General features: G+C 41.4%; 2 protein-coding genes across 3 annotated transcripts; one reads left to right on the top strand and one right to left on the bottom strand.

Moving 5' to 3' along the window:
* Positions 1 to 184: 184 nt before the first annotated feature.
* Positions 185 to 13,468, top strand: slc37a2 (solute carrier family 37 member 2). Of its 2 annotated transcripts, none has more exons than XR_015119470.1 (19): positions 185 to 311; positions 741 to 823; positions 3,836 to 3,917; positions 4,293 to 4,383; positions 5,465 to 5,543; positions 5,636 to 5,771; positions 7,960 to 8,036; positions 9,118 to 9,284; positions 9,713 to 9,750; positions 9,839 to 9,979; positions 10,940 to 11,030; positions 11,125 to 11,187; positions 11,412 to 11,497; positions 11,717 to 11,765; positions 11,927 to 12,000; positions 12,163 to 12,241; positions 12,422 to 12,519; positions 12,655 to 12,774; positions 13,185 to 13,468. XR_015119470.1 is itself a non-coding variant. In XM_086226370.1 (19 exons), exons 2-18 carry the CDS (start codon positions 765 to 767, stop codon positions 12,721 to 12,723), a joined length of 1,479 nt encoding a protein of 492 aa, XP_086082496.1. In that variant the 5' UTR covers positions 186 to 311; positions 741 to 764; the 3' UTR covers positions 12,724 to 12,767; positions 13,185 to 13,468. The 2 variants fall into 2 exon arrangements, 1 of the variants encoding a protein (XP_086082496.1); XM_086226370.1 differs by having other exon boundaries at positions 186 to 311; positions 12,655 to 12,767.
* A 958-nt stretch (positions 13,469 to 14,426) lies between these two features.
* pou2f3 (POU class 2 homeobox 3) lies at positions 14,427 to 24,686 on the bottom strand. Its single transcript, XM_086226387.1, has 13 exons — positions 24,555 to 24,686; positions 24,204 to 24,260; positions 20,258 to 20,286; positions 19,423 to 19,524; positions 19,067 to 19,172; positions 18,733 to 18,821; positions 17,968 to 18,144; positions 17,648 to 17,789; positions 16,779 to 16,912; positions 16,038 to 16,202; positions 15,873 to 15,912; positions 15,238 to 15,346; positions 14,427 to 15,152 (listed from the first exon to the last, which is right to left on the bottom strand). The coding sequence occupies exons 2-13, from the start codon at positions 24,250 to 24,252 to the stop codon at positions 15,116 to 15,118; spliced, it is 1,179 nt and encodes a 392-aa protein (XP_086082513.1). The 5' UTR covers positions 24,253 to 24,260; positions 24,555 to 24,686; the 3' UTR covers positions 14,427 to 15,115.
* Between the last annotated feature and the right edge of the window lie 218 nt (positions 24,687 to 24,904).

Below are 24,904 nucleotides of genomic sequence, written 5' to 3'. Positions count from 1 at the left end.
TGAAACTTGACTTCATTTTATTTAAGTATAAAAATAATTCACGCAAAAAATCCGTTTTTTGTGTGTGTGTTTGTGTGTTGCATTTTTTCCTAATTTCATGTCCAGTTCACCATCCTGAATCCAGACCCCCGTGTGTCGCTTTACCGCCGGACCATCAGCCGTTTCCTGTTCCCGGTGACGTCGGAGGGAGGCTTGTCACGTGGTCACTAGGAAGCTCCGTGTGGAAAAAAATCTTGTGGAATAACGAAGTTATTGCTAATAATAACAGCTCGTCGGATGCCTTCGTAACTGTATCCCAGCAGTTTGGGGAGGTAGGCTGGCACCCCGGGCCGTCGTATATAAACTCAGCCGCCCAGTATGGAGAACTGCGGGATATTTACGGACTCCATCTCCCACCAGGAAGCCCGAGGGCTGCTGCTCTATTCGTGGAGTAGCTAGCATAAGTTTTGAACCTGTGCCATCTTCTCTGAGTCTTAAATATCAGGGGTTTTTTAAATAATTTTTTTAACTGAAAAAAACAAGTAAGGGTTTATTTGTTGTTGTTGTTTTATTAAATATCGGACCAGCCAACTTTTGTAGTTACTACCGGTTTATAAGCAGCTGGTTTCTGCTGATCAGCAGCTGCTCGTTAGCTTCGTACCACACTGCCTTGATATCGCTGCTCTCAGGACATGTCGGGAACCGGAGTTTGAGTGGGGTTTTATTTTATTTTTTTTAATTTTTTTTTTTCCTGCGTGAAGCGACCCCTCCAAGTTCTCATCAGAATGAAGTCGTCCCTGGCTCCCGGTATACAACTTATCACGTCCATTTCTCGAGATAGTTGGTAAGTTTCCAGTATTGCTCCCATTGTTCCCCACACTCCCGTACGTGGGAGCGGCTGGTCTATTAGCTTATCTGCCCGCTGTCAATGATTCTCAGCCACATCGATTAACACACGCTGGGGATGTTCACGGAGGCGAGACGACCCAGTGGATTCATGACGTCATTAGAAAATAGCCCATAACGGACTGTAACATTCTTAGCATCCTCCTGTGTCTTTGTGGGGTTTTTGTTGTTGTTGTTTTGGGTTTTTTTTTTTGCCGTTGTTTTCGTTACCTGCAACGTTCGAGGAACGCCGTGGGAATCCCGATCGACACCGGATTCCACTCCAAATGTTGTAATTCCACAGCTTCCGCTCACCTATTTGACCTTTCACAAATCGATACGGCATTCGAGAAATGCTGCATTTGAGGAATTTCTCCCTACAAAGGGCTCTCTGTTTTTAAGTAAGCACAGTTAGTGTGTGGAACCCGTGACAATGAAGTATCGCTCAGTAATTGCTCGAACCCTGAGTGCACGTCGGTGGATTCCTGCAGGGCTGTCACTGAAATATGGGTTACGACTAACGCTTCATTAGCTTTTCTTAACAATTGAAACCTTGCACCAGCAGCCTTTTTTGATCTGTCTTATCAGGCTAAGCAGGTTTAATTGGTCAAATTGATAATAATAATAATTGATGAGAATGATCTCATTTCATTTACCGCTGCCGTTCCGTTTAACTCACGTGCTCAACACCATCTAATTGAAACACGTTCATAATTAATGTTAAAAAACATGATTAATTACACTGTCGTAATCAATGGGTGAGAGATGCCGCTGATACTCGTTGATTTTTGTAGGCTTCTGCCCGTCCTTGAACTATCAGTACGAGTATTTGGATTTGTCCTGACATTCCAAAAAAAAAAAAAAAGATAAAGTATCTAGAGTTCCAAAAAGAGTTTACCACAAAACACCATGATGCCTTTATGTCAAATCAACACCAAAGTAGCCTGTATTCTTTATTTATTTCATTCATACTGCAGTCAGGGTTCATGTGGTCATGAAAAATCTTGAAAGAAATCATGGAATTGGACATTTCCAGACCTGGAGCAGCTTCATGGGTCTCTATTCAGAGAATATATAGCTAGTTAATATACAGCTAGTCAATATACAGCTAGTCAATATATAGCTAGTTAATATACAGCTAGTCAATATACAGCTAGTTAATATACAGCTAGTCAATATGCAGCTAGTTAATATATAGCTAGTTAATATACAGCTAGTCAATATACAGCTAGTTAATATATAGCTAGTTAATATACAGCTAGTCAATATACAGCTAGTCAATATACAGCTAGTTAATATATAGCTAGTTAATATACAGCTAGTCAATATATAGCTAGTTAATATACAGCTAGTCAATATACAGCTAGTTAATATATAGCTAGTTAATATACAGCCAGTCAATATACAGCTAGTCAATATATAGCTAGTTAATATACAGCTAGTTAATATATAGCTAGTTAATATACAGCTAGTCAATATACAGCTAGTCAATATATAGCTAGTTAATATACAGCTAGTCAATATACAGCTAGTTAATATATAGCTAGTTAATATACAGCCAGTCAATATACAGCTAGTCAATATATAGCTAGTTAATATACAGCTAGTTAATATATAGCTAGTTAATATACAGCTAGTCAATATACAGCTAGTCAATATATAGCTAGTTAATATACAGCTAGTCAATATACAGCTAGTTAATATATAGCTAGTTAATATACAGCTAGTCAATATACAGCTAGTCAATATATAGCTAGTTAATATACAGCTAGTTAATATATAGCTAGTTAATATACAGCTAGTCAATATACAGCTAGTCAATATACAGCTAGTCAATATACAGCTAGTCAATATATAGCTAGTCATGGCAGTTCTCCACAAACGATTAGAAAATAAAATGTGTATGAAACCTGTTTTATGTGTTCAGTGTGAAAATAATCACGTTTGCCCTCCCCTTCCTATGATGAGCAGAAAAGATAACTTCATCAAACTCATCTCAGATTAACGCCGTCTGGACTTCTCAACTAAAAAGGTCGTCTGTCCAGTACTTGGAAAAAGCATGTTGTTGTTGTTGTTTTTTTCAGTACCGTTTCTGTCTCATACACGGCTGAAGCCTGAGCCTTTAACTTTTGTACTCGATGAAGTACTCAGAACTTCAGAGTGATGAATGTTTCTTGTTTGTTGAAACCGTCCCTCACGGCGCCGTGTCATGTCTGGAGGCTGAGTGGTATTGCAGAAGTGGGATGTCTTGGTGGAGTTATTGCGGCTGTGCGTGCATGCTGGCCTCTGCTTTACAGTTTAATTAGATACAGCAGCAAAGCTATTCATCCCGTCTGTGTGAAGTTCACGAGCTCGGGTTTTCGCTGACAACACCAGGGAGCGGTCGAATTAACTGGAGTTCTTAGAAACCAAATTTCTTGATGCTGAACTATTTGCCTCCCTTGCACCGAGAAGAGTTTCTCTCCAGGATGGACAACAGAGAGGAAACTATGAACTAAGGAATCCCTTAGTCTCTGTTTCTGCTGTGGTTTATCACGACTGTAAATATAATAGACACAGTAACATATTAGCAGTATGAGTGTTTGCTTGTTCTTGCACTCCATCAAAAAAACATCCGGGCCGCTGTCTTGTGTTTAGGGAACAATGTGCAACGGTAGCGAAGATGTAGCCTGCTTGCTTAACTTTTGATACACTTTTACAGACATTTCTGAGTTATTTTTTTCCCTTATTGTCAAAGACGCTCCCTCTGTTTATTAAAGGCATCGTATACGTCTATGTAGAACAAAAAAAACCCAACTCCATTCATTTAAATACAAAACCAGTAGTTTTCTACAGAATTTAAGTCAGATAAACCACAATTTTTGTGTTTTTTTTAAAACTCTTTTCACATTGAAGAAAATGTACTTGTAATCTCACAAAACAAAAAAAATCTGAAAGACTTGAATGCAACATCTTAATTTCTCTTTCGCAGGTACCGGAGCTTTATTCTTTTCCTCACCTTCCTCTTCTACACTGCCTACCATCTGTCACGGAAACCCATCAGCATTGTTAAGGTATCTTGGATAAATCTTTGCTTTTATGCAGGAAATGAGGCGCTAAGGTGCCTTAAGGGGCTCTTTTATAAGTCCGGAGGCTTTGAAGAAGATAAATGTCTCCCTCTTGTATTCTTAAGTGCTCCTTTTTTTTTTTTGTTTTGTTTTCATGAAGTTCTTCTGAAGAACTCTCAAATATTCATACTCGCTCTCTGACATTTTCCTGCTTCATTCAGTCAACGGTAGTGAGGAACGCGGTTTTGAACGCTGAATATTGTACTGGGTTTGTGATAGAGCGTTCACAGAGTGAAGCCTCGTGCTCAGCGTGTTTTATTGTGTCGTCTTGATATTTCACCCGCCTCCTTCCTTGTTTCTCTCTGTCTCTCTCTCACTCAGAGTGAACTGCACAGGAACTGTTCCACAGTCATTCGGCCGGCAGACCTAAACATAACCAACAATGCTACCTGGTGCGACTGGGCTCCGTTTGGTAAGACCTGGATCGCAGTCGCAGGCTAGCATGGACTGCATAATGACCTGTGACAGCACAGCAGGGTGGTTTTTACCTGCAGAATTGTAAAACATAAACATAAGATTGAATTGAGAAGGCGTATAAAAAAAATACATTTATTTCTGTGTTTTTATGGGGAATACTGTGTGTAATATATTGCACAGAGGACTTTGTTAACTTAATCTCCATGGAAACGCCAGACCAGCCAGGCTTTTTCACTGCAGCTGTTTTTTTTTAACTTGTCGTGGGAGGAAAAGCCTGCGTTGACAGTGAGCCAGCAAGTAGGGACCCTGGTGCGGAACCTGCTAGTGAGAATTCTGCTGTCATTTATGTTATCTAGACCTTTTTTTTTTTTTTTACCAACTGTAACTTATCAAGATGGCGCCCATGATGAAAGGCATTTGCCTCCAGTCTCATCAAAATAAATCTTCATCATGATAGCGATAGTTTGTGCTGAAGTTAGCATCGCGTGGCTTGCTTTTATTATTTCTTTATTATCCTGAGGGATTTCGTATGGATGCTGCCTTTGCGTCAGTTGTATCAAAGCTGACGTGTCTTTAGAAGGCTTTTCTCCGGGGAAATGATGTTTTCACTCTTCTAGCTACTGACTTCAGCTTCTACTTGAGCACTGTGACCTGATTTAAGTCGACCGTGATTGACGCGAGCAGACAGGCTGTTCATCAGATCACCTGACAAGTATTTTTGAAAGTGTCAAACAGTTTCTGTGAGCGACTTTTCAGCTGGTTTTGTGAAACAAACTATCTGATGTGTTAGATTAAATTCAGCTGTCGAGTGAGATGGTCTGGCCCGCAGAAGATCTCCTGGTTTCATCACCAGCTGTTCACACCCTTTCCTTATCATGGAGAGCCACTCCTGTGGCCCAACAACCATCGGTTGACAGTTCTCAGTCATCACATAGCCAGTTAATTAGATTTAATAAATTGAAGTTTAAGGCTCTTGCTTTTTTTAGACATTTAAAAACGAAATTGTGAAATAATTGTTAATGCATGACAAAGAGTGTTAGAGAATGTCAATGCTTCCATCTGTGTCGTTCCTCTAGACCAGGACAACTATCAGATGCTGTTCGGGGTCTTGGATAACTCCTTCCTGGTTGCCTATGCTATCGGCATGTTTTTCAGGTTTGTGTGTGAAGTTGCAGACCTGCCTGCTTATGTTTTTCATCTGATTTAATCCCGCCATATTGAGTCATAGTTGTTGCTTGCGTTCACAGTGGGATATTTGGAGAGCGCCTTCCTCTGCGGTACTACCTGAGTTTTGGGATGCTGATGAGTGGATTGTTCACAGTTCTGTTTGGTCTGGGGTTCTACTGGAACATCCACTCGTTAGGGTACTACGCTTTCATCCAGGTAACGACTTGATAACTCACACCACAGACCCCTGCACCTTTGCTCTCAATAGTCAGAGGAGAAACTTGCTGATGCTGTGTTCTGTTCTCCGATCAGTCTGGAGAGTCTTGGTGTTTTTGTCTGTTAAACCAACACTTTGATCCAGACTGAAATGTTCCCCCAACTCGTGTGACACGGATATTCACGCTTCAGCTTCTCTGAAGAGAAACGTTTTTGTCATCCAGTCTGTAACTGCTTAGATTTACAGGGGAAAGTTCACCTAAATTAGAAGCCAAAAGTGTGAGTATTAACTTCAGCCCTTGATCTGCAGGAAGTCTGTTGAATTACTGGTTCTGACTGTGGTTATAGAAAATTCTGACATTTCAAAATCCTGATTGGCAGAATGCAGTCATTTTTCCATTCCGTACTCTTGAGGCTAACTGATGTGTGAGGCTCACTGAATAGCGGAGCTTTTTCGGTATCTATCTCAGTTTGACACTTCAATTATATCGACTGCTGTAAAAGGAATTAGCTGCCATGTGGATACGCTGCATGCTCGTGTTGTGCAGACAAATCATTTCAAGATTTTTGCGGCACTGTCTTGCAGTTTATTTATGTTTACAGACATTAAGCAGAGCAAAAACACTAATCAGAATGATAAAAAAAACATGAAAAATAATGAAAATACAGATCCTACTCTCATAATTTGGGATGAAATGTTGGTGACAAGACAGCAAATAAATACAGTCCCCAGAGTATTGAATATGCATTTAATTACGTGTTTTTGTTTATTTTATTCGCTGTATCGTCTCCATACAGTTTATTTGTAAGAAGGCACAGGTGAAAATCTTTAGAACTTTTAGCTGTGTCTTAAAACAGAGCGCAGGAACAGGAATAAGTGGAATAACTTAACATCTTAATGTCCACTTTTCCAGGCAGAAGCACTGAATAAAACAAATCCTATTGGACAGGAACGAGGTACAGACGCCTGAGAGGCTTTTTCTGGCTGACTCATCCCACAAATGACAGACGTTTAGCTGCTCGCTCAGCTCTGTGTAGGAAATGAAGGTTTTGTGGGTGTGGGTGTGTTTGTGGTTCACTCTGCACTTTCACATCAAAAATACGACTCATTAGAGAACAGCATCATTCTTTGGCCGCTCAGCACAGATTCGACCTCCAACAGAGCTTAGGAAGCTGTTTTTGTATCAGGCTGTTTTCCCTCCCTGTGTATTCCAACGATTCCTTCAGCTTCACCACCTCTGGCAAACGTGAACTTAAGTGATTGAAAATGTTTGGTTCACAATGACATAAATCATCAGATTCACATTTGAAAACCTGCGGCTGGTGATTTTTCATGGAATGACTCTTTGCAATTCATATTTAAGTAGTTGACAGTGTGGGGGTTTTTTTTTTGTTCAACAATTTTTTTGTTTCTCTTACGTATCTGACAATGCTGTTTAAAGGGTGAAACTGTGCACGTGCTGTTCAGAAGAACAATCAGTTCTCTGAGCCTCACGAATGATTGCATTTAGGTCGTGTTATTCTATTGTCGCCGATGAGTTTTCCTCCGTCAGATGACACCCAGCAGTCAAGTTCCTCTCGTGCGATCACTTCTTCTGGCTAGTATTCTGTATATTCCCCCCCCCCCCCCTCTTTCTCCTTGTAATAAATATTTGAAAGTAGCAATTTGGAGGCCTAGAAATGTTTTATGAAACTGATAAAGCCAGTAAACTTAGGAAAAGTTGTGGAAGGTTTCATCAGTTACCAGAATGTGATAGTGAATGTGGTTAAGATCTTTGAGGAAAATGTTGTTGCTTTTTTTTTTTTTTTTTTTTTTGGCGTAAACAGAATTTTGAGAGAATGTGTGCTTATTGAAAAATGTTCACGCGTGCATAAAAACTCAGTCGACATTTATTGGTAAAAATATGTTTGATGCGCTCCCTGGGGTCAGTAGGAGCATCGTCCGTCACCTCTTTGACAATGTAGGGATCTCGTGCTCTCTTTGCCGGGCTCCATCACATCATCACATGACTCACAGCGTCATATGACGGCAGGCATGTCGGGGTTTGTGTCAGCTGAGAATGTTAAGCAGCACCACACGCTGGTCTCCTCTCAGCCGCCTGTATTCATGCTGTTTGTGCTGTTGCACCAGCGTTGTGAGGTTCGATGCAGCCGCTCATCATGTCTCTGTGTTTGATTCGATCTGCAGGTCATGAACGGGATCATGCAGACCACTGGTTGGCCGGCAGTGGTGGCGTGCATTGGAAACTGGTTTGGAAAGGGGAAGTGAGTACTGCACACTTTGCACTGGTGCGCCATACATGCTGACTCTGCGCTGTTAGGTGCATTTTTTCGTAACTGACTGACACGTGCGTGCACATTTGTCACACATTTTAACAGCGCCGTGAGACCAAGCTTCCGTGAAATTAGAGCCAGTCACTCAGCATCCACACCCTTGACTCTTGTACTGGCCAAACTGGTTCTACATTAAAGAGTTGGGTTGTAACACCTTGTAACTCACAGGGATCCAATTCCAATCCAAGTATTGACACACGCTGTACGGGATGTAAAACTGTGAAAATGCAGTACATCAGTTACAAGACTGTCAGACAAAAACACAGCAACTTCTCTGGTCTGAAATACATTAAAAAAATCACTAAAATCAAGGCGTTTGATGAGTACTGCGTGTATGGCTGGATAAGAAGCTGTGGATCATACATGACGATGTACCTGAGAGGTTGTTCATTGATGTTTTGGGAAGTTTTTCTGTTGTTTCGTAGCTGCATCTGCTGTTAGCCGTCCGTCACCATGAGCTTCAAGCTAAATATACATGGCTGGCTCTTTCTGCATTCTGAAGTCACAAAGTCTTACTGGAGGAAAGAGCTCAATACACCTATCTATGAATACTTCAAGCAAAATAAACTTTTAGGCTGATGTAACGCTTTAAAACGTTGCACAGAATTGTTAAAACAACAATTTGTTGCTGACAGCTGACAGCTGACTGCAGCCTCCTTACTGACAGCCTGCGCTGTCAGTAAGGAGGCTGCACATTTCAGTTCCTCCTCAAATGAACAATGTATAAAGTACAAGTTCATGAGCTTCACAGATGTTGGCGGGCGTTGGGCAGAGTCCGGCTTCGTCATACGGTTCTTGCCTCTGTGCGAAGCGAGGTTAACCACTGAACTCACAAACAGGAGCTCCACATTCATCCTACTGAAAAGAGGAAGATCCCACATGTAGTTCAAACATGTAAAAATGCTGACCATCAACCAAACTCCTGTTTTTGAAGCTTCATTTTGAAGCCTTGTTGAATCCCAATAGAAGCAGCAGTATCATGGCCTCCGTGTGCCTGTGTTCTGATCTTCAGGCGCGGGTTCATCATGGGTGTTTGGAACTCTCACACTTCTGTTGGGAACATCTTGGGCTCCCTCATCGCAGGCGTCTACGTCTCCTCGGCGTGGGGGATGTCCTTCATTGTGCCTGGCCTCATCATCGCCTCCACTGGGATCCTGTGCTTCTTCTTCCTGGTTGAGAGTCAGTTTCTGTTCATCATAGTAACTCAGTTGTTAAACGTTCATGTCTACAGTGTAGTTTTGGGTGGGAGCCATATTTGATTATTCACAGTCTTATACGGGGGTTGGGGTCACTGCATTCAGTGGACAACGCTAGCATTCGTAGGTTTTAAAGTCTGAAAACAGTGGAGTAAAGTAATATTTTGGGAAACATGTTGTCTGTTTTACCCAGAATAAAATGAAAAGATTTTAAATTTAATCTCGTCAGTACAGGCCCAGGTGTAGGACATATGTAGCCTAGCTTAACTCAAGACTTTAATCAGGTGGAAAATACTCTTAATCTGCAGGTTTTGAGGATTACTTGTCTACTCAAACTTGAATGCTTCTTTAAGGTTGTCAGATTCCTTAAATATGCTTTTCAGACGTTCCTTTCCTCTCTCTCTCTTTCAGACCCTGAAGATGTCAACTGCAGTCCTCCTCAACACCATGTAAGAGAAAACAGTAACCGTTCACCATCCCGGTTAATTCACAACGAGACCGCGTGAGCTCATGTCTGTGTGCGTGTGTGTGTGTTAGAACAATCAAGAGAGCAGTGAGAGAGCACCTCTGTTGCAGAACTCGTCGCACATCGTCAACGGTGCCATCACCACTGAGTCTACAGAGATTACTGCGGAACACACGGAGGCCATCAGCTTCTGTGGGGCCCTCAGAATACCTGTGAGTGGAAACACCCGTTTAATTTTAAAGGAAATATCATGCTCGCTTTATTTGCTTGGTGTTTCTGTGTGTTAAAGATATTCAGTTTGAAAATGAAGCATCTTTTTGAATCGTTTTTTTTTAAATTATTTTTTATATTTCAAATCATCCAAAAAAAAAAAAAAGAACTTCATCATGCTTGATTTTCTGAATTTCGATGAGGTGATTCGAATTTACCACATGTTGGATTTTATCATTTCTGACTGGCACCATCTAGTGGTGTTGGGAGTACCTGCACCGTACTGTGTCAGGAACTCTTTTTGTATGATATTAAATAAATGTAGCAGAAACTTTGATAGGAAGCAGAGATGCTACGAGACGTGGCAAGGGCCTCTAATTTTACTCTCATTTGTCCTGGAAGAGGTCTTATCACGTTCCACAGGTATGATGTGGCTGAGCTGGATTTTGCTACGTCCATTTAGGAATCCAGGTGTTGTGCGTTCCGGCTCACTAATACTGCAGTTGCACAGAAACCTTGTTTTACAGTTGTGCTGTTGTCTGCAACGGCATCATCCTGAAGCCTATTTGCGTGGTTCAAATCTAGTCTCCTATGTTGTCACGTACATATCTACAGCGTTTGTACATTGACATTTTATCACTGCTGAAATGTTGGTGACCTGCATTCAACTCTGTTCCTGAGCGGATCCTCTGAAGCGCTATTGTCCGCACTTTCTTTATAATTTCGGTAGCTGCAGTCTTAGTTTAGACGTGTGTAGATCAGCGGTGCTGTCAGGTGTAACCTGATCATAAAAAAATGACGCCCAGTGCTGCTCCTGTGTCGTCAAGCCACTGGTTGAACTGGGTTTTACTCTTTCAGTGTTTTTGTATGAAATCAGCAGTGTAGCAGTGTCACTGTGTCGCAGGTGTGTAGTGATGGTGAGAGCTGATGATGGTTTTCATGGAGCTGAATGTCTCACGCAGGGAGTGGTGGAGTTCTCGCTCTGTCTGCTGTTCGCCAAACTGGTCAGCTACACTTTCCTGTACTGGCTTCCTCTCTACATCTCAAATGTTGGTCAGTATTTAGGCACATGTACTTAAGTAACATTAATTACATTTAACATATCCTTTTGAAGTCATGTAATTATTTTTTTTATATATAATTTTAGCACATTTTGAGGCAAAGGAAGCTGGAGACATGTCAACACTATTTGACGCTGGAGGAATCGTTGGTAAGCTTTGACTGACGGAGATAAATCTGAAAATGATTCACAATTTCTGAGTTAGCGAGTCCTGAACGTCATTAAGTGGTCTCAGTTTTTGATTACCTCTTGGTATGGTTTGGATTTTAGACGGAGTATAAACCTTTGAACCAGAATATGCGTCAAAGTACAACATTACATACAAACATCAGAATGCGGCCAGGGATATTTGACGCGGCTGTGTGTGTCTGCAGGAGGCATCCTCGCCGGCCTCGTGTCCGACTACACGGGAGGGAGAGCTACCACTTGCTGTATCATGTTGCTGGTCGCTGCCCCCATGGTGAGTGTTACCTCACACGGTAGGTTTTGGACAACAACACTGCACAATGACGCTGAGCAATACGTTTTTCAATACACAGATGATAGTTTTATGATCTGTTTCTGAATCTCGCCTGACTTCTCCTTGAAGTATTCCTGGGAACGATGTTTCACCCCTCCTTCGTTAGCTGTGCTGTTACTGAACCACGAATGACGTCTGCTTGTTTTCTTCATCTTCTAGCTTTTCCTCTACAATGCCATTGGACAAAGTAACCTTGGCACCACAGTGGGTAAGGCTTGGTTTATGTGTTGTTTATTCCCTGTGCACCTTGGAAGTTGGCGGAGTTGTGCCAGAAACCCGGCTCTGCTTTGACTGTGCCTAGAATGTTCAAACATGGATTTCCATCAGAACTAAGTGGCTGTCCTCGCTGTGCTGGTGCTCCCTACGCAGGTATGCTGCTGTTGTGTGGAGGCCTGGTGAACGGACCCTACGCCCTCATCACTACTGCGGTATCTGCTGACCTGGTAAGACCAACACACCTGCCCGCTCCTTCATTTGGCAGTGTGTGTGTGTGTGTGTGTGTGTGTGTGTGTGTGAGACTCTATACGAGACATTAAAAGGACACCAACCTTTATTTGCCTTCCCCGGGGTGACGGTGGATCTTACCGTATTTGTCTCTGCTCAAGGGAACACATGAGAGTCTGAAAGGAAACTCCAGAGCGTTGGCGACGGTGACGGCCATTATTGACGGGACAGGATCAGTAGGTAAATCTGAACCATTTCACGGCTCCGTGACCGATACACCCTCCAGCCACTGGTTATGTTAGCAGCTTTGCAGTCAAAGTCAAAAGTCAAAGTGTATCCAGTTTTCAATTTTTTTTAACGCCTCAACAGTTTAGCAGAGTCAACTGACAGTTTCGGTGTATTGATGTTGGTGTGTTGTAGGAGCCGCGTTGGGTCCCCTGTTAGCTGGTCTGATCTCTCCTACTGGCTGGAACAACGTCTTCTACATGCTCATCTCTGCTGACCTCTTGGCCTGTCTGGTGAGAGACAACACTTCTTCTCTTCACTGTTGTCATAGAACATTTAGTGACGGTCAAACGTTACATTTGAGTGACAGTGAGGTTTCTGCAGTTTTCTAATTCTGACTTGAGTTTTTGTGTGTTGTTTTTCTTCAGTTTTTGTCCAGGGTGGTTTACAAGGAGGTTCGAGGCTGGTGTGGACGTGGCTCTCGTGGAAGCGAATAAGAAGCAGAAACAGCTGCGGTTTTTGCTACAACTGTAGACTCAAGGTTCTCGGCATGTTCGACTTTTCAATGAACCTCTCTTTTGTTTGGTTGTCTATATATATGCTTGTGTATGGTCTTTTCGCTTCACTGTGGTCCCTCAAAAGTGTTTATCCAAGGCATCTATTTTCTAAACTGACATCATTGCACTGAAATTAGAACTTCACTCTGAATATAATAACTGCAAATGACACCAACTACAATTTTTTTTTAGATTATGATCAATCCAAAATATCAGCAAAAAGATTTTCTATCTGCACGTACGGGACAACACAAACTCTGAAATGAGACATCAGTCAAATCGGTCTACTAACAGGCTCAATATTGTACTTTTATCAAACCATTCAGAGTGACTTAATCTGAACATGTGATGTAGGTCCATCATCAAACCTTGAATTTTCTGATTCAGTTTTTTTGTTCCAGGTTCGAAAGAAATCTGTCAAACCACTAAACGCCGATTCAAACGCCAACCAGGGAAACGATGCTGACTTCAGAAAACCGACCTCACTGGACTGTCGACGGATGTTTTTGATCTTGGATGAAAGGAAATCACGTCATCAGTGGACGATTCAAGGCACTAAACTGATGATTGAGGCCTTCTTTTTATTGTAAAACAGAGAAATATGTCTTTATGGAGACGCTTTTTTATGACTAATCATTCTAACTTGTTTATTTTAATATTTTATCATTAAAGTGTACATACTGTCCATTTTCTTAATTGTGTTCCTTTTTCCGTGTCTCATGGTTACGCCATCATCACATTGCCCACACGTCAGGTCAGTTTAGACGGGCTTCCTATCTAATCTGCCAGATTAGACAGGAAGCCATTGATCCCTGAGGACAATGTTGTTGTTTTTTTAATTAATGGTCAGGAGAATCCCACCAGCGTTATATTTCCAACTCTCATCTCTGCTAAATTTAAGGGTGAAATTATTTATTATTGAGCAAAATCCTGAGAGTCCTGACTTTCATCTTGTCGGCGCTTGTTGGACAGTTTTAATCTGGCAGCTCTGATATGAAACTTTTAGATTGATGATGAAATTCATGACTCACAGTGAGAAGAGTTATTTACATAGTGATCGGTTATCCCTTGAAAAGTTTTAAATAAAGCCAGAAAATTCTGGAAAAGTTAGAAACTCTCTCCCCCAACACCTGAATATCAGGCCACAGCTGCATCACTTTTAATTACAAACCACTGCAGCAAAGACCGAGTCAGACAGGAGACTTAATGTAGCATAGCACTGGATCGAAGGCCTCATATTGCTTTCAATGAGGCGCTTGATGAACTCTGCGCTTGATTGTTCAGGTTGTAGGTGCGTCAGCCTTCGATTTCATTATTTTCAATGCAGGACCTGGAAGACTGCAAGGACACAACCAGGATGGGTATTCTGGTATTTTTTTGGGGAGAGATTGGTGATGCAGCAGAGTTTTCTCCACCTTATTGCAGAGGCATAATGAGACCTTCACGTACGATTGCAGCTGAGAAATTAGAGCGAATCATTGATCAGAAGATGTGGTCTGAAATATTTCAGTATATTCATGACTAAATAAGCTACAATCAAAGAACCATTGGAAAACACATCCTTTGTATTTATTCAGATTATGCCACACAAAAACAAATGCAACCTTCCTCACCAGGACTCTGGAGTCATGCTTTTACATCAGTGTTGTCAGTAAAGGCCACTCTAACTGGAGTTTAACTCAAATATTTAACTTCAATGGAGTCTCTCATGAGAAATGGCAGAAGAATGAATTGTGTATTGTTGTGGAATCTTAATTTTGTACGTTAAGCTGTTCAGGGAAATGTGTTTTTAGGGCGGTGACAGACAATTTTACAGATGCAAATTCTGTTTCATGACATCTTTTGTAACTGTAGTTTTGTCCTCGCATAAACAGTCCCCCCCCCAAAAAAATAACTAAAAACAATAAATGACTAATAATATCACTTGTCAGGTGACCAAACAGGTGACCTCAAACCCCAGTAAGTCTAATTTATGCAAGAAAATAACAAAAGTGAAGAGGAATGTGATAACCGTCACAGTTGCAACTGCTTCAGTCTTGATCTTGGGTATGGATCGTTAGTGTATACACAGCTTAGCATAGCTGGAGCGTTCAAACCTTGTTCCTGTGTGTTTCCTGTGAATTCTTCATGTTTACGCCGATGGAAGCAGAGTCTTATAGAGAAACAGCAGTGTAGTTACAGTCCCCGGCTTGTGCTGCTGTTGTGTCCTACGTATTCGTCTAAGGTTTGGCTCTCATAATCCTCCTCATAGCCGGAAGATCTCATCTTGACTGTACATCCTTCTACAACAAAACAATCTTCAGAAGCTTCTTATAGATACAGTCCGTGTTTCTCAGTGGTGATATGCGTTCCACGTGCGGTACCAGGGCCTGAAACACAGAGTCTCAGGATAAATACTTTAAAAAAACAAATGAAATATACTGTAAACTAGAGAAGCAGGTGCAGGTTTCATACCCTGGTGTGCTGTAGGACGCTGGGTTGACCTGAGATGCTAAAGAGGCTGTGGACAGGCTGTTGGGAGAAACTTCACGGCTTGCACTGTTTGGAGAGGAATTTGATGAAACTGGAAGAAAAAAAGTCACATTACTGAAGATTCCCCGGTGGATTGCGTGCACACACACACACACACACACACACACACACACACACACACACACACACACACACTCACACACACCACTAACAATGTACTTTTTTTACCTCAGCAGGTTTGATTGTCCGTCAAATACATAAGCGGAACATTGTGAAGCTGTAAATTGTGAGTATCCTTCTCATGTCAGTTTAACTCTGATGTAAGAAAAGCGATTCCTCATGACATAAAACCCTCCAGTGTACATAACATCCCCAAACTCTAGTGAGCTGAGTATGTAATTGATTGTAGTTTATGATGGTAAATTATAGTGTTTTATAGTTGTTTTTTTTACTGAAGTTTATGATAGTTTCTGCTATTTACTGCTCTGTACTTTTTATGCTGCTACTTCTTTGTTTCTGCTGCTGTTACAGTGCCACTTTCCCCACTGAAGAAAGGTTAATCTTAGCTTATCAATGAGAGACTCTGTCATTATTTGAAAGTAAGAAACATTACTTGCCTCCACCTGTCAGAGGACTATAGGATCTGGATGCTGAGGCCTGAAACAGTGTAAACAGACAAAATTCTCATTGAGACTCGCAAACGTGTTCACTGTATGACCAACAATGTCTGTCTAATGGAACAGTCTCACGAGACACGCAAGCAACATGTTTTCGTGTCTAACCATTCTGGCGTTGTAGCTGTGTGATTTGATGGGTAAATTAGCCACCGGGCAGTAGATCCTCTTCTCCTTCTGACGCCGATTACAGAACCAAACACGAACCACCTCCTTCTCCATGGAAAGCTGCTCTGAGATCAGGGTTATCTCCTCTGAGTTGGGCTTGGGGTTCTGAAAACCAAATGCGTATAATTTCAAGTGTCCACATGGGAACACCAAGAGCTTGATCACATTTTTATTAAGTTGGTCATATTTTGAAACTATTTACAGTTTTAAAAAGTGAGTATGAAGCACCACATTTTTAACCGAATAAACATGTTTTGGTTTGATTTAATGTCATGTGATCATGCTGTGTGGACACTTTTCTACATTGTGGCATGATCACTTTGATGATTGATGAACTATTTCTGCTTACCAGGTTATTTCTGACAACAATAACCGGCGTGCACATTTAACACCGGCACAAACGTTCACCTCGTCTTAATATAAAGTGTTCACATGTATGCTAATAAGCACTAAACAGAAAGAACATCAAAGAGTTACAGAGGTTTTATAAGTGAACTGTATCTTGGAAAAGATGCTTGCAGTAATTTAAAGAGGAGGTGTAATTTCTCATGTTATGCAGATGATGTTCTCATTTACATTCATGTTGAACTGTCATTACGACGGCGAGGCCACGTCCAATAAACAGAAAATAGAAGGCAGCACACGTTCACCGTGAAGATAATGAATCGACCTCGAACTCACGTCCAGGAAACGTTTCTCGAGAGTCAGCTTGATGTTTGTTTCAATGCTTGTTCTCTTTTTCCGCTTGCGTCCGTAGCCCTCCATCAGTGGTGGCAGAGAAGTAGGGTTGCTCATCGAGTCAGAAGGTGAGTTCTCTGATGTAGAAACAAACGTCATGATAATTAGCAGGTAATTAGTTTGTATAAACGGGCCAAACTTAAATCAGACATGGTGGAGCTTCATAGTTTCAACACTGGTTTCAAACTTTTCTTCTCAATTGTTTATTAGAGGTGGACATTGAGTGCAACTACATGGTGGTCTGTAGGTGGAGTTTTTGCTTTTATCCCAGTACTTCTTTATGGCGGGAACTTAATTCTTCACTAAATTTGACTCAAACTGGTGCTTTACAAACTATGATACATTGTATGTTTTTTTGGGCTTGTAAAGAAGTAAAATTATAAGTTCAGTGTTTTGTCCGCTTGAAAACATGAAGACATATTTATAATATTTACAATGCATATTTTTACTGCAGCAGTACTACCTTTCACAGAATCTGGAAGTTATTTTGAAGGCCAACACAGAAACTAGCATACATTTCCAAACTTTAGATCCCTGCAACAAAATCTTAAACCATTGCAAATGTCGGCACTGTGGCTGATCAGAACAGTGTTGATGGTTGAATTAGAGTAGTTATGGTATTAAACATGGATTGATTATCATTTTAAAACTGATAATAAACTCATATTAAGTGATGGTAGTTTGTTTTTGAGTTTTTTTTGTTTCTAAATAGTTTTCCTGAGTTTTATATTTGTTCTCTTGTTCTGTGCTCTTCACCACAAACCACAATAATCTGTCAGAGCGTATTAAAAATGCATTGACTGGTGTTGCACCTGCATCGCTCAGCCATTTCTCCAGCAGAGGTTTTAGCTTGCACATGTTTTTGAAGCTGAGGTTCAGCGCCTCGAAGCGAGAGATGGTGGTCTGACTGAAATCATTGCCATATAATTTTCCCATGGCAAGGCCGACATCTCCCTGTGGTGGACCAAACACACACAAACACACACGATTGAACACACGTGCACATATCAGTGAATTTGGAGATTTGATATCAAAAAAGAATCTTCAATACCATATATCTCTGCTGTGAAAATCAAAATTAATCCCTGCAGTCACTGATCACTGTGACAACATAATTCTCCCTCTTGAGTACCTGAGTAAAACCAAGTTTGATGCGTCTTTGTTTGAAAGCTTTAGCAAACTGTTCCAGCTCCTCCAGGTCACTGGGTTCATCCTGCGCGGGCACCGCCATGTGTTTAGGCATCTGCAGGTGGGACATGTCCATGTGGTTCTCCATAGACGGTCCAGCCAGACCAGAACGACTCATCGCCTGGATCACAAACACAGCACAGCCATAATTAGGGGCTTCGCCTGAGACCCTATTATGTGTGCTCGTTCAGTCTATAACTGATTTCAAAGAGGAAAAGACACAGTTTTGACAAACCTATGTGTTTTTTTCATATATCTGCAGTACTCAGTGTTTGGGTTTCTCACTGGTATTCAGAGCTTTGGTCTGCTTCTCTGGCCTCTTACTACTTAAATACATGCATGATTTACTGTTTTTCTTCATATATGAAACAGAGACGTATCCTTGGATCAATTCTGCTGCACACAGTGTTGTAGGGATGTGAAGGTCACATCTTTAAAATTCCATAACGACTGCCAAGTGTAACCAAGTGTGTCTTATCTTAATCATAATTTGCCCAATGAAACCAATGTGCTGAATTTATTTTCCTGTCATTTTTTTAAGGTAACATTATTTCTTCCATCCATGCTTGCCAATCCCTGCTTCAGTAGGGGCTTCTTGTCCTTGCTTGCGTTTACCTGAACATCATGATTTATGCTTAAAGTTCCGACGGATCAATTTGTTCTTCGTGCGTTAAACTTTGTGTTGAGGGAAAATGGTCTCTGCAGGTACCTGTGGAGTCAAAGCCAGTCCAGGTTGATGCTGTAGGAGACCAGTTTGACCCTGGCCAGGAAGTGACAGCAGGTTCTGCTGCAGAAGGGCTGCAAAGGAAAAACAGTAGGTTTGGATCAATGATTTGTCGCTGACTATTAGACTCTGGTTTAATTGTTCCACAATGTTTCACAGAGGCACAGAACGTCTATTTTGTGAATGTATACATACATTTCTCGTCACAGAGTTACTTAGATGCAAGAAAAATTCTCATCACCTCACAAATACCAAGTGTTTCCTTTCGTATGTTTGTGGATTTATAAGAGTGATTTTCATATTTTCAGCGTTACTCCACCTTGGTGGCTGGTGGGGCTCTGGGAGAGCAGGAAGGGGGAGGGAGAGGACAGGTGAGATGGTGGCATCAGAACCAGCTGCTGCATGGCATGGAGAGAGCTGAGGTCCTGGAGCGGAACGAAAAATACATCCGAAAATGAGTTTGAACTCTCTTCTCACGCCTCTTCAATGAAAAAAAAGTTCTTTGCCAATGTGTTTAAATTTATTACATGAATTCCTTTTTAACAGACAAAAAAAAATGTCCCTATACTTGAATGCTGATGCTAGTGAGTGGTCTTCCAGGAATCGATAAACAGAAGGCAACAACCTGAGTTCAGCTCAGTCAGAACGCTTAGATGTAACAAGTTGATGTCCTACCCCCGTCATCTGACCTCCGGGCAGCGCTGGACTCTGTGTCATGTGACATGTCTTCAGTGTGGCGGCTGAGTGAGGTGAGACGTTGATGTCCTCTGTCTTTATCTAAGACATCACAAGCACAACCACATGGCACTTTATTTTGAAACGTTCATAATCTCTGGGCCAATCAGGTTCATGTTTACAAGCATGTGGACGTGCACTCTCTTATTCACTCGCTCCAGGACCTGTTTGGTCACTAAACAAGATACAAGAGTGATAGACTCCCTCCCCGTGGGCCAGCCAGTATGCAAATACCACCCAACCACCCTTCATCCTCTGGAGCCTTTACACTTCCTGAGAACACAGTCATTAAAGTCCTTCCCTGCCAAAATGAATGTTTGAAGTCTCCAAATAGCTGCAAACTATTTGAGGTGTGTCTGCAGAGCTGAGAGGAGAGTCATTATTGACTCGCGTGGGGAGCAGGTAGTTTATCCTCAGGATGTTGGCCATCTTCTTGGGTGAAGACACAGTCAATAGCACGGGTGCTTCTGGGTTTATTATGTTCCAGCTGAGCTTTGTTGTCAAGTTTAAGAGAGGACACACTGTCAGGTGATTTTCCAATCTACATGTTTTACTGTCAACAAGTTCAAAGACTGTTAAACTCCTAAAACATGTATATCTCACTCCTAGACATCCATTATTATCCAAAAACGATTAAAAACACAGTGTGGATGACGCTGTTGTGTGTTGTTTACCACTGGCATCTAAAACTTAACACACAGCAATCTGGGAATTATTTGACCTGAAAATAAAAACCCCAAAATCCTAATGAGAAAACATAAACTTTGTTACCCACTTGTCGATTGAAGTCGATTCCCTTTTGCTCTGAATGGAAGAAAAGACCGATTTTAAAACGTGGCAACAATAAATGACATTTCACACCTGCAAGTAACAATCAGGACAAATAAAATCAAGGTGGGAGTGTGTGTTGTTGCTGCTGCAGTGACCAAACTACAGTAGGCTTCAATCACCTAGCTTTTACTATTGAACAAAGAATATCACTGAAGTTTGCAGCCTTTTAATATTTCATGAACAGAATTTTTAAGAAGTTCTGTTCAAAGCAGTTTTCTGACTTTTTAAGACAAACAATTTTCCTGCTGAACTGTACAGCTGGAGGATATGAGAGGTCAGAAGGAGTGCTGATGGAGGAGGAGGGCTGCTGATGAGCTCACATTATTTGAATGTCAAATGAGCTGTGGGTATGTGTGTGTGTGTGTGTGTGTGTGTGTGTGTGTGTGTGTGTGTGTGTGTGTGTATGTGTGTGTGTGTGTGTGTGAGTGTGTGTGTGTGTGTGTGTGTTGGGAGATATTTGCATGGTGCATCTCTTGCAATTCACTACCTCTTTGAAACACACGAAAACACACACACACACACACACACACACACACACACACACACACACACACACACACACTTCCACCACCTCAATGGCACCACTCTGTATGCCACTGCCCCCAGCACAACCAGCTTCATTGGCCAACTTCCAGTACAAATATGAAAATGACCACGACATGCAAATTGGCTCACAGCACAAAAAGAAACACACACACACACACACACACACACACACACACACACACACACACACACACATGCATGGATGCAATGGATGGTCCCAGGCTTGAGAGCAATATGAATGCACCAGCCTAAGATTGTGTTTCCGTCTATTTTTATTTCATAAACAGTGTATTTGATGTAAATAAGCTCCCATGACAGCTGAGTGCAGTTGAATTCCTCCACATACACAAAACAATGAATAACTGTCACGTGTTAGCGATGCCAGCGTCGCTCAAACAGTGACACCTCTGCTTTATCGAGGCTGATAGATTCAGGTTGTCCCAATATCAAACTCAGTATCACAGCCGTGTATATAAGCATATCTATTTGAACTTACTTTCAAAAGTTGTTTTGTAAAAGTGAATGTCTGACCTCTGGGCCGGCTGCAGTACCTGCAGTACCATCGGCCTTTGTTTTAGGACTCACTGGATCAGAACTCCTTGACTCGACTGCACACTTCGTTCCCTGGCTCATCCTATGTTTCCACTTGTTTTCATCCCGTAAAGAGAATTTAAAAAAAAATCCTCCAGACAGCATTAAGAAAACGTCAGGGGAGACGTCATCCCCTCTGTCCTGATTCATGCTTTCTTTTCTGTGTTTCCATGAGCCCTACGACCAGAAGACGTCTCCACTGTTGGTTAATCAACCAGATAGTTGGTCTCTAAACATGTCTACAGAGTCTAGAGGCCAACACGACGTCCTCCAGTGTCTCAGCAGAGAATACATGCTCACACTGTCACAGAGGACTAATGCAAACATGAAGTAATCACATTTTTTGTCAGAAAAAATTACAAAAGAATCAGTAATTATGTATTAAATGATGCACTTAATGATAAGCTTGTAGCTCTGCTTCCTTCACCATAACCTGCTCCTCACGAAAGCAGCAGGAAACAACAACACATCAAATTTCTTCCTGTGAAATTCTTATTTTTCTTTCTCCAGTGACGTTCTCCCAACCTGCTCATACATCTGACGGGGACAGAGCTTGATCATCAAGTCAGTGAGGCTCCACTTCAGGCCAGGGTGGGTACTTTCTGTTCAAAATCTGGAATTGTTCCAATATTTGGTTCGTAGAAATCTGTGTGAGATCTAAACTGACGATGTGACAGCGACTCCTCTTCAGCAGGAAGCACTCTTGACTTCCCAGTTTTCCTCTCAGATGAGGAACTATTCTCTTCGTTAACTGTGCTAACGAGCTGGTCTCTATGTATGTATCTCCCAAACTCCTGGTTTGGTAGTTTTGGTAGTTTGAAGCTTAATGAGAACAGAAGCCTGTCTGGACCAAGACAACAGTGTGTAGAATTTGAATAAAATACTGAAAGGTAGTGTGTGCAGGTATAAATAATAATTTATAGGTGACAAGATTGCACAAAGTGCGCAAAGACATAATGAAAAACCTAGGGGTTGAAAGTATTTATCAAATTTAACGTTAATACGATAAAACCTCCTAAAAACAGATGTAATGGGGCAAGTCATGATGTGACCTGCTGTCATACTGACAAAAACAGTCTTGACAGCCGCATATTGACAAAAAAAAAAAAGAACATTTTCACACAAAGAGCCCTTCACTTCTCTCCATTGTCTAAACAAAAGTTCCACATTTCTGTTGCTGGTTCCGTATTTTGCTTTAGTGATGTTCTCAGCCCCGGGCAGCCGGCGTTACTCAGCAAATAGCTTCAGGTGCATCCTGGTATAGTAACCAACTGCCAACACACACACAAACACACACACACACACACACACACACACACACACACACACACACACACACACACACACACACACAAACACAGGTTTGCGTAGCTATCCTTCTTAGGACATTCCATTGACTTCCATTCATATGAATATCCTAACCCAAGCCCTAATCTTAACCCTAACTCTAACTAATTGATGCCTAACCTCAACCTCAAGCTGACTGCAATTTACACCGTCACTCTAACTTTGACCAGGTGTTCATGAATTCAGTTCTGCTGCATTAGGCCCGGTCTTTGGTCCCCATGAGGGCTAGGGGTCCTGATAAGGTTAGTGTTCATACCAGACAAGGTCTCCAATAGATAACAAAAAACAAGTGTACACACACACACACACACACACACACACACACACACACACACACACACACACACACACACACACAGTCCCACACAGAAACACGCACAAGGCTCCATATGAAATAGGAGCAGGTTAAAGATGCTGGTCAAGTCAGATAGATTTACTCTTAAATGTTGTTCTCAGCAAACAGAAATAGTTGAAGCTTCAAAGATTGTTGAGCAGCAGCAACTATCTGGTCACCTGAGCTGTAGTTACCACCTGTAGCCTAAGGTTCATTCATGACTAAGTACAGTGACCTTTTGGTATTCTGCCTCTTCTTCCTGAAACACGCCACAAGCTACATCTGATCAATGTTTTTGATATCAAAAAATTAATGAAACCCACAGGAACAGCAGGAGATGTGTAGTGTTTGTGTTCAAATATCTCACTTTCTTTCACCCTACTTGACTTTTAATGGGATTTTATATTAGTATTTATTTATTCTGCATTTATTTTATGTCAAAGCATCATACCTACTCTCTCTCTCGTTTAAAAAAAGGTGAAAAGCAAGGTTAAAAAGCAGGTACCAAAAAGTTTGATTTTTCTGTAATAAAAAGCTGGATTAGATGAATATTCTTTTTTTTATGCAGAATCAAAAACAAGCATTCCTCCCTTTAATATGCAACAAAATTTTCTAATGTTCAATTTTTATTTAATTTTTATTATAATGGTCATTTTTAGGCTAAAATGTTTGCGGAGGAGGCGGGATGTTCCATAAAATATTATTTCATAACAACAGTTGACCAAACTGAAAATTATAATCCCCATGAAGGATGAATTATTGTATTAGCCTTATACGGGTGTAGCAAATAGTGGCAAGTGAATGTTTTTATTGCTAAAACAGTCAAAAAAGGTCATTTCTCAGATAAATCAAGTCATTGTCAAATACTTCCAGACATCTTTTCCCTTTACAACTGGCTCTTGACAGTAGAAATCTTCCAATTTGACTTTCTTCATGGATCTTTAAGTCATTTTCTGAAGAGCAAAAACAAACTCCTTCAGCATAAACAAAATGCTGGTGAGTCCCATCTGTATGTGTTGAAATGGATCAGCTGTGTTTTTCTGCGCCATGAGGAAGGTGAAAACCCACTTACCTGCCTGATCCGCTGGAGTGTCCGACTGCTCCAGAGTGTCTGTGCTCATCTTACTATCTGTAATGATAAATATAGCTGATTTTCCTACACGATTGTAACTTTACCAGGACAATGAAGCACTCAGGCCACCCAGGAAAATGATCTTGAGTTTATTCTAATGAGCCCTCCCCTGCACTCCGCCACACAAACTGCTCTCCTGCGTGATCACTAGTTATAATATTCATAAGCGAGGAAGATATTCGCCATAAAGCCCAAGCAGAGACTTGGCTGCCTCTCACAGAGCAGTCCCTCAGCACATCAACTCTTAGCAGATGATCTCATGCACGAGCCTGTGTTGGAGCAGTAACTCACCTCAGGTAAACAGTTGCTTCCAGATGTCGTCGTCTCTCACTGATTATTCAATAAGAGACTGAAAATTGAATAAAAAGTTTGGTAATCCACAGCTGCTCATTGGCATTTTCCTAAGTGGAGAAAACATTCACCTCTACCCTGCACTGCCTGATGGGCCGATTTGCATATGCCTCCATGCATCCTATCCAGCCTCAGACTGTTTGCATAAGACAACAATGGGGTTATTGCAAATGTGTGTGTTCACACAAAGAGGTTGAATGGAGGCATCCTCAGAGACCTGTGGATGACAAGACAATGTTTATTATTCCACCTGAGAGGCGCCTGATCGTGGACTTCGACTGGCGGATTGT

This window comes from Aulostomus chinensis, chromosome 15 (genome assembly GCF_037954235.1).
Source record: "Aulostomus chinensis isolate RoL2024-O1b breed Wild chromosome 15, RoL_Achi_v1.0, whole genome shotgun sequence".
Lineage (NCBI taxonomy): Eukaryota > Metazoa > Chordata > Actinopteri > Syngnathiformes > Aulostomidae > Aulostomus > Aulostomus chinensis.
This window is presented reverse-complemented; position numbering and strand designations above follow the sequence as displayed.